The sequence below is a fragment of the Pangasianodon hypophthalmus genome, chromosome 6 (assembly GCF_027358585.1).
Source record: "Pangasianodon hypophthalmus isolate fPanHyp1 chromosome 6, fPanHyp1.pri, whole genome shotgun sequence".
Lineage (NCBI taxonomy): Eukaryota > Metazoa > Chordata > Actinopteri > Siluriformes > Pangasiidae > Pangasianodon > Pangasianodon hypophthalmus.
In genome coordinates, this window is record NC_069715.1 from 7,366,501 (window position 1) to 7,377,045 (window position 10,545).

A 10,545-nucleotide genomic window follows, 5' to 3' on the forward strand; every position below is an offset into this window, starting at 1 on the left:
AGAACTTTTTATTGGATCATTTTTTTATTACACGGTAAAAGATATTGTAGAGTTTTTTTTTTTTTTTTGATGTGACTCCGTAGTCAATTCTTCAACGCACCAGGGTGGGTAAGATATGAATCTTCCGCTCTACATCATTGCAGTATTTCTCTGGAAGTCCAGCCGCCCTGAAACATAGTAAAAAAAAATCATTATTGTCAGACTTAAACCAAACTATGTAAGCTATGTGAAAGCTCCCTGGCAAGATGACATGTATTCCCCACATTTTAACCAGTACAAAGATAATATGTCATCTGTCCATAACCATTATTTTTTAAAATTCCTTTTATTGTTTTATCATTAAAAAGTACAAAACAGATGTCTTTTTCATCTTGCCAGCCATTCTCATGGGAAAGCTCTAACAGGAAGTGAGGCCAAGCATTCCAACCCTCCTTCATACATTCCGCCCTGTATTTTACAGAAGCCAATTCAACTCCTTGATCCAAATCCACAGCCGGCCTTTTAAGCAGGCTGACGTATTTCCAGCTGTGGGAGCAGATGCATCAGCTAAAACTCATTTAGAAGCTTTACAAGCAGTAGGCAGCAGATACAAGCAGGGGGTGTACTGTCCTCTGATTTCAGAGGATGGTACAAGGAAGCTGATGTGCTCCTGAGCATATTATTTGTTTAAATTATTATTATTATTATTATTATTATTAACCATTTGTAGTCTGTTTTGCATTCTGGCTTCGAGCACTGCTTCCAGTGGGAACATTCTGCATCTTTATCTATCTTTTTTTTTTTAAATCCCCATTTTGCTTTTGCTTGCTTCAACATAGTGAAACTATGGCATTGTCATATCACATCATATCACATCATATCACATCATATCATATCATATCATGAGTCAGTAAAGTGAGCCAGATACGAGTACGTAAAGATATGCCAATGAGAAAAAGGCACAAGACCATGACTTGCCACATTCCAGAATTATTATAAACAACTGAAACAAATAGGACACTTCTGATTTTTTTATACCTGATTTTTTTTATACCAAAATTATCTGCATATACTCAGGGATATTGTGTACCCGCTTAGTTGGGTGAGGTCGCTGGCACAGACATGTAATAACTCTGCTTTTGAGACTCACTTCAGCTCCTTTAGCTTCTTGTCTTTAATCTCGTCCAGACGTGCTCGACGCATACGTGCTTCTTCGTCCAGCTTCTCTCCTTCACGGAACAGCTCTCTCCTCCGGGTGATGGTCTGAGCCTCCCGCTCCCGAACCTGCTGCCGGACCCCCTCAGCGTGGCGCAGGACATGCTGCTGATGCTTTTCCTCCTTCTCCTTCTCCCGTGTGATGAGCTCCTGCTGGACCCTGAAGTGGCAGGAGAAAAAGCTAAAAAAATCCTCACTCTGCACAAGTCAAACTTACAGACACTTTAAATTACTCCAGTATTTATACACAGTGAGGAAATGACCTGACGAGAATTAATATCAACTAATCAGACTGTGGCTTCCCAAAAGACAGGCAGCATAGAAAGGGTTTTAAGCGATACACACTTTGCCATTCTACAAGCATGCTTGCGTTACAAAGTTTTGGCGATTGTTCTAATGATGGAATAGGAATATTTTCTTCAAATCTGTTCGTTCCTGGATAACCAGCATCAGTGCCTTTATCTATCTATTGTTGAAAGAAAAGCTTGTGAACCCTTTCAAACGGACAGATTTCATCTGAATCAGAAGTCATCTGATTTTCATCTAAGGCATAATAATACTCAAAAATGTTCTGTTTTTTAAACTAAAGGGAAACATTGATTATCCGATCACAGTCAAGGCTGAAAAAGTAAATAGCCCCTTGTACATAATTATTGCTGATCTGACTTGAACAACAATGAGGAGGAATTTCATACCATTACTTCCTAAAAAACTGTTTCATTACCTCAACTTTTCTCGGACTACTTGCTTGAAGTACTACATGCTTGAAGTGGTCCCGGAAATGTTGGGACTACTTCTTCCCGTCATTCCATCACATCTCAGATCTGAACTCTGACGTGGCTGAATTTCCTCCTTTTTAAACCATTCTGTTGTTCATTTACTCGTGTGTTTGTGTCAATATCACCCTGACATTTTGTACAATCCTAAATTCACTGTTTCCTCAATGACCGAAAGCCATATGGGCCTCCATAATGTTTCACAGCTGGGATTAGTTTTTTCCCCCAAATCTCTGAATGGGTGAAAAATGATGGTGAGATAAAACAATAACACAACCATAAGTCCAAGCAGTGAGGCTACTGAGACAGTTGTGTTTATGTGACCTGGGTGAACATATATGAGAATAATTTGCTGTAGTGATTAAATCACTTCAAATTCAAGCATGATCTAATGAAGAAGTGAGATCAGTGAGGCATGTAGATGTGGTTCACCTCAGGACCCTCTCAAACTCAGCTCTCTCTCGTCCAGCTTCAATAGACAGCATGCGCTCTTTATGAGTGATCTGCTCTAGACGAGCAGCCTTCAATCTCTCGTCCTCCTCCAGCTTTTTCTTGGTCTGCTCTTTCTCTTTCCTTCTCCATTCCCTTTCAGCAGCCTCCTGGTTCCTACGAGCCCTGAGCGCATCCTGCGAGATAAAAAAAAAAAAATCAGGAGAGCGTGATTTGATTAAGCATATTCACATGAGAGCATGATTTGATTAAGCACATTCACATCCTGTTTTACCATTGTACTCTATCCTATACTAGCTCAAGGCTTTAAATATGAAACAGTCAACACTAGCCTTAATTTGGACGTAATAAATAATGTATAACGGTCATCAAAAATGTTTCCTCATATTAGAGGAAACAGTATTTTGCCAAACATTTGTACATACCTTGGGTTGTATATTGATCCATAAACTGACATGACAGTGTAAAACTGTCTAAATATTTTAGTGATTAATAACAAAATAATAAACGGTAAGTATGACACTAGACTGTATCTTACATATACTGAGCGACACAATACAGAATGCAGTTCACTGTTTGAGCATCACTTATCTAACAGAAATGGCTAATTACTGTTTTTAAAAATTTTTGATTTTCAGTAATGGTAAATTGTTTAGGAAAAAGAGTTCTAGATACTACAGAAGTGGAGGCCTAATTAAAAAAAATAAATAAAATAAAATAAAATATATATATATATATATATATATATATATATATATATATATATATGTATATATATATACACATATATAAATGAATCAGCTTTCCCTTCAAATTCAAAAGTACACATATCTCTAACTGACAGATAGTGAATGCTCTTTTACCTGTTCAGCTTTATGGTCTCTCTCTCTTTCCTGGAGCGCTCTCAGTCGTGCCACTTCTTTCTCCTTCTCTTTCTTTATTCGTCTCTGTTCAGCCTCATACTCTGCCTCTCGTACCTGCAACAAAGAAAAACACTTTAAATTTCACATTTCTGTCTGCCCAGATACCTGAATCCGCCTCTGATCTGTTACACCCTCCTTGCACCACAACAGGTTTGATTTATTTTCAGAATACTTTTCCCCACGTCCTGAAAACATGCTGGTGTGTGGTGTTATAGGTGTGTATGCTATAAAATAACTTCACTACAGCTCAGAGCACTGATGGTCTGAATTAAAGTTACTCTAATTAGAGCCATAGTACAGCTGAGGGCAAAAGTTTGTATACCCCATGAACAGAAAAGATGTGCATTTATTCTGCAATTTTATACAAAAGAACACAGAATTCAAAAATCTAAAAAATAACATTGGTTTATCCTGGAGATACAGGAGAATAATCCCAAACACCCCTATCTAAACAATGTAAGACAAAATTAATAAATTCTTTTTATATTTTTGATACATTTTCTTTAAAAAGCTGAGGATATGAAAGATGTTGGAGGCAGTTATAAATGCAAAAGGTGGGCATAGAAGTTATTACAGAATATTTATTTCCCAATTAGAAAAGAAGACGCAAGTCTTTAAACTGATATCATCTTGATTTTACACTATTAATATCTTTGGCCATTTTGATGGTACTTGTCATAATGAGGGAACATTTATGAAATCTAACACACTCAGTGTCTTCTTGGTATACATTACATTTCTTTGTCTTCTTCAGTTTTTCCCTACGGTTATGCAAACTTCTGTATCATTAGCAATAGAGAAACACCCATGCCACTGAAATGTGTAGAGGGCTAGCCCACCAGTTTCTTGCGCGCATATTCCAGAGCACGAAGGTCAGCCAGCCTCTCCTCTTCTTTCCTGCGCTCCTTGGCAAGCAGACTTTCCTCATTGATTTTCATAATTTCCAGCTGAAGCCTTCTTTGCTCCGCTTTCCTCTTTTCCATAGCCTAGAGCCAAAGTCACAGATACACACATATACACATATACAGACCAGCCAAACACACATTAATGCAAATAAAGATGCCACGTTAGTCGTTGCTACATACGTAAGCTGACAAAAAGTAACAAGGTAGTAAATTTGAGTTTCTATCATTGGACGGTTGACTTAATATTTAATTACAATACTTATTATTAATTAGTCCATTATATTAATAGCCTGGTTAGTATATAGTTCATGTGTTTTGTTTTTCTCTCTTTAGTAAGACTTTTGACATACATCAAGCTCATACTGTTGGGTTTTTCAGGTTTTTCAACATTGGATCACATCATCATCCTTGAAATGTTTTGGGTTTGAGAGGCTGATCCCATACCTCCAACTCCTCCATCTGCAACTTCTCCAGGTTCTCCAGCATCTGCTGCCCTTCCTGTTCTTTCAACTCCTCCTGCAGCATGTGCTCCTCCTGACGCTCCTCAATCTGTTTCAGGATGCACATCTTCCCCCTGTAACATACACGCATCCCCAACATGCTCAGGAACCAAAACAAGCATTGAGATATTTGAGAAGTGACATGTTAAAAGCCCTCACTGAATCCTCTGATTTTTGCGTAGCTCGTCAATCTGTTCCTGAACCTCAAGGGCCCGCCGACGGTCCAGCTCCATCATGGCATCCAGCCTACGCTCCTCCTCCTGCAACTCAGACAGAATCTGCTTCTTCTCCTGAATCTGAACGTCCCTCACCGCATGGCATTGCGCCCCCTGAATCAGCTGCAGAGTTGTGATAACACATAAAAGCACACGTGTGAACACTCGCCAGAGAAACAGACACACACACACACACAACTACCGAGCGAGAACATGAGTCAGACCTCATTAAGCTTCTTGATCTCATCTTCTTGTTCCATTCTCAGTGCGTTTGCCCTCTCCAGTAAGTACTGAGCACGCTCCCTAGCCTCAGTTTCCAGGTCGCTAAGGGCTTGGTTCTTCTGACGGGACACGTCTGCTTGCTGCATGAGCACCTTCCTCTCCTCAGCAGCATTCTAACACAGACACACAAACACTGAGTGCACTCACATTACATACATTACCTTTATATATATATATATATATATATATATATATATATATATATATATATATATATATATATATATATATATATATATATATATATGCACATGCAAAGAAATGCCTTCAAAAAATAATGAAATTAAATGTTTCTACATTAAAAAAATACTATAAAGTGCAGTAAACAGTACTTTATGAAACAAAGTCAATATTTGGTGTGATGATCCTTTGCTTTAAAAAAATAGTCTCAGGTGCAGTGTGTGCAGTTTTATAAGGAAGTTAGCTGTAAGTGTTACTGAGCATCTTTCAGAACCAGCCACAGTTCTTCTGGAGACTTTGACTGTCACACTCGCTTCTTATTTTTCAGCAAAACCCAGCAGCCTTCATTATGTTTTTGTCTGAAATGTGGTCTCTTATGTAAGATCCTGCTTTCTTTACTGACATACAAACATTTTTCTGCTACATTTAATTTTGTGCTGGAAAACTAATGTTTGGAATCTAAAAAGTTTTTGTACTGAATCAATAATGTAGAAATCATAAAATAAAAATCTATAACAAAGTTTGCACTAAAAAAAATAGGGTGATATAAATTATGTCATAAAGGCTCAGATAACCATTATATAGAAGCAGAAGGCTTCTCTATTATGAAGACCGTAGAGACCATATTTTATCACTTGAAAATGGCTGTCGTGTATTTTACCATAATTGATACTGATAACAGAAAAAAAAAACAAAACCTGTGTTTAGCAAATCTTCCTGGGTGCTGGACAGGAAAGTGTTGGGACGCTTGGGCATTGGTGATACAAGAGCAGTAAGTAAATTTGCATTTCACACCATGTTTCAGATGACAAATCAGATTGTATTTGTTGTATGTAATATGGATGGAATATGCATTGCTGCACATAGCACTGATATCATGATGCGATCAGCATGATGCAATATAGTTTCCTGCCTGATGTGTGAAGGCAAGGTAGGGTGTGTGAAATTCCACAAAGTGGCTATTGCTTTGCTTTAAAAAAAAAATTCACTATAGTTTACTATGGTTTAAGTAAGCACCCTGGACAAAAAAATTATTGCATCCATCAACAGCAGTGCCTTATTGTATAATGAAAACAGGCTGTGCCCTTAGGCTTAGCATAAAACTGGCTTGTCGGTTAACAGCCAGACTCTGAGTTTGCCTTTTAGAGCACAACACTGATGTCCTCAACTTCCAGGATGCGAAGTGCACGTGGTTAAATCTGTGCATGACTTATTAGACAAGCATGATGAAACACTTGCCTGCCAAATCACTGAACCTTATCCCTTAGAAAAACAAACTGGAGCCTGTGTGTTCTCTACCAACAGAGATACAGTCTCGGATGTTACTTACTGTACTAGACAACAATTCCATCAATTATATTAAAACTCTACAGTAACAGTTATTAAGTACTTTATTAGATAATACCCACTTTTCCCACTATTTCTTTTTTAATATTATGATATACAATATTTAGGTCAGTGTCCACACATGCTTTGTTTAAAATGTTATAGCTTTTAGCACATCGGACAAGCTTTCTGCTCACCATGGCCTCTTCCCGAGCTTGGCGCTGCGTCTCCAGTGCAGCTTCCTTCTCCTCTTTCGTGAGCACACGAGACTTACCCATGATGCGCTTGATTTCAGCCGGGCAGAGGATGACGGACTGTCCGGATGGGTCCTTACTGGGAATTCTACTTCAACAGAATATGGCATATTCCTGTCACATTCCATATCTCTTAACACCCCATACTTTGTTAAAACCAAAGAGAGGCAGCTCAGTTAATATTGGGGAAATGAAGTGATCTCACCGAGGTGTAACACTCATGTGCGGTACTTGCCTGATGTCCCTGATGAGGTCCTTGGTGATGACACGGATTGTCTCAGAGTTTTGTGCCTTGGTGGCCGGAGCGGAGCGAGACTGGGTTCTGGAGTCACCATTAGCAAGGTTCTTAACTTCACATGCAGCCTGGTAAAAAAAAAAAAAACATGAGAGTGGAAATCTAATGGAGTCCTCAACATGCCTATTTATCCACAGCCCACTAATTACTGATCCTGCTATTTTTTTTTTTTCAATATTTTTTCTCCCACCTGTTTTACTGGTCCAAAAAGAGTCTCGTCCACTTGGGAAGTGAGGGCGCGTGTGCGGTAGCGGCGCGTATGAGCACTGTTACTGGACAGTCGTGTGGATGATGATGTCCCGCTCTGAGGCTATAAAAACCATCAACATAATATCACGTGTCAGTTTCACACATAAAGAATGCGTGTTACAGCTTCAATAAACAATAATGTTAGTGTACAATTGGAAAAAATAGCCTTTTTACTGGACAAACTTCTTAAAAATAAATATACAGAAGGGTATATTGGAAGAGTCCTATCATGAGTAATAAGCCATATTGGTCCTCTGTATTTAAAAATATGAATTGAAATATGACGATATAAAATTTGTCATACATACTGTTTTTTAAAAGTTCACCTGGAATAATGGTTATTCTTTTTCCAGTTCTAATATATTGGTTTGTAAAAGGAAATAAGTGCCCGTCTTTTTTTTTTTATATTTTTATTTTTTTAAATCAGTGTGTATATTCAACTCACTGGCCACTTTAATAGGAACACCTGTACACCTACTCATTCATGCAATTATTCATTCAGTCAACTGTGTGGCAGCAGCAGAACGCACGAATTCATGCAGATACAAGTCACGAGCTTCAGTTAATGTTCACAGAAAACATCAGAATGCAGAAAAATGTGATCTTAGGTACTTGGTAGAGCCAGAAGGGCTGGTTTAAGTATTACAGAAACTGCTGATCTCCTGGGATTTTCGCACACAGCAAAAAAAAAAAAAAGAAAAGAAAGAAAAAAAATCCACTGAACGGCAGAAACTGGCTAGACTGATTCGAGCTGACAGGAAGGCTGAGGTGACTCAAGTAGCCACTTTTTACAACCATGGCGAGCAGAAAAGCATCTCAGAATGCTAAACAAGTCAAACCTTGAGGCGAATGGCCTACAACAGCAGAAGACCTCACCGGCTTCCCCGCATGTCAGCTAAGAACAGGAATCTGAGGCTACGGTGTGTGCAGGATGTCTGAAACTGGACAGCTAAACATTGGAAAAAGACCAAGCAATGTTTTTCAAATCTACAACTATCCAGTTTGGTGAAGCTCTTGACCTGTCTCTGCACAGTTTTATGCATTGTGCTGCTGCCACATGATCAGATAACTGGATAATTACATGAATGAGCAGGTGTACAGCAGGTGTTCCTATTAAAGTGGCCAGTGAATGTACATGCCAGTGTTTTGGACTAATGGTAAGATTTATTGTCAGAAGAAAGAGTTGGCATGTACTGGGTGATTTAGATGTTTTTTTTAATTTACTTTTCTGATTTATTTAATGGAATATTTTTAATAACATTTCAGATACAACACGTATAAGATATCCATACTGTACATAAGAGAAGGAAAGATTATAGGCATAATTTTTATAGATATTTCTAAAAAATATATAATAAGAAGAAATCTAATTAAAGATATTTGTTTGTAATATGATTTAATTCTACTGTCTGGGTCTTGTTATACATACTGCATTATACACGTTCATTATAATCCCAAAATTCTTGTTGTATGTTTATAGATAGATAGATAGATAGATAGACAGACTTATTGATTGATTGATTGATTGATATTTAGATATTTATATAAAATATTAATTTTAAATGTAAAGTCTATTTGTAAAAAAGGAAAAAGTAATGCCAACTCACCATAATTATTTGCAGATTTCAGCAAGCACTAAAGAAAAATGCGCATTATACCACTCTTTCCTACAAACCCCAGCGATTTGGTGATTAATTTATGAAGTTATGAGGTTCATACAGACGCGTTTACAGACAGCAGCTAGCGCTAGCAATGCTAAAGCGGTTTGTTATTATGTTACTATAGAAACTGTTACCATGGTTGCAGAGCGACAAGAATGCTGAGCACGCGCATGAATATCCTTAGCCAGTGTGTTGAGGAATGGATGCAAATTAAATATTAATAAATAGCAACATGGGATATATATAAATATATATATATATATATATATATATATATATATATATATATATATATATATATATACACACACACACAAAAATGTAATTCCGTTCAGTTTTATTCCGCCATACATTGGCAATATAAAGTAGTTTTACAGAATAACACTGTTAAATGTTTAAATATGCACTTATACTATTGGACAAAAAAAAAAGGGCCAAGCAAAAAATGGCAAAAATATGAAGCTTTTAATAATCGTAACAACAAATCATTGCTCAGGAAATTAACAAGAATTAAATAAATAGATAAAGGAAGTTAGTATGAGATAGCTCTACCCTTTGATTTCTTTAAATGTTTAAGGCTTGTGGGTCTAGATGAGCTGCATCAGGTGTGGCAGAGAACCAAATAATAGCATGTGTTAGTTTAAATTTTATATCAAACATTTTAATCAAGATTTTATTTTTGTCTATGAGAAGACTATATTTGACTATAGCGAGCTTTTCCCCAAACAGCAAAAGTAAACCAGCAAATGGAGGCACAGGAGCTCTCAGGAGTGCTGTTGTTTCATTCTTGCTCATTTTCTGACCAGTGATTTGTTGTTAAGACCATTAAAAGCTTCACATTTTGCCATTTTGGGCCAGGAGTGTATTTATGGCAGCAGTTTGTGTGTGGGGTGTGTGTGTGTGGGTGTGTGTGTGTGTGTGTGTGTGTGTGTGTGGAGTCCTGAATCAACAATTACAGCAGGATTCATCATCAAGATAAAATAAGGGAGAAGCATAAATGTAGGTACGTACATACATGCACACTAATGATGAGAATTTCAGCTCTTTTCAGAGAGTCAGCGCAGTCGACTCAGCTCACCATCAAGAGTCGACTCCCAGACAGTTGATGCTGGGTTTTTTTCTCCCAAAGCTGGCCAAATTCATCGATATTTGCTCATTTATTACTAAATCTTACTCCACATTCCTTACTCTACAATCTGATTAACAATATATTATATTTGGCATAGTCTTGGTTGTTTTTTTTTTTTTTAATAACAATCTAGCACCATTGTACTAGGGGCCTCCCCCATACCGAAAAATATCTGCAGTATTATATTATTGTGTGTGCTGTGTCTG

General features: G+C 37.5%; 1 protein-coding gene across 1 annotated transcript; it reads right to left on the reverse strand.

Annotated features, from left to right (window-relative positions):
* Positions 1 to 9,316, reverse strand: cfap45 (cilia and flagella associated protein 45). Its single transcript, XM_026927036.3, has 12 exons — positions 9,157 to 9,316; positions 7,491 to 7,610; positions 7,241 to 7,368; positions 6,949 to 7,093; positions 5,188 to 5,358; positions 4,908 to 5,086; positions 4,693 to 4,822; positions 4,183 to 4,329; positions 3,284 to 3,397; positions 2,403 to 2,596; positions 1,130 to 1,354; positions 1 to 167 (listed from the first exon to the last, which is right to left on the reverse strand). The coding sequence occupies exons 1-12, from the start codon at positions 9,157 to 9,159 to the stop codon at positions 92 to 94; spliced, it is 1,632 nt and encodes a 543-aa protein (XP_026782837.3). The 5' UTR covers positions 9,160 to 9,316; the 3' UTR covers positions 1 to 91.
* Between the last annotated feature and the right edge of the window lie 1,229 nt (positions 9,317 to 10,545).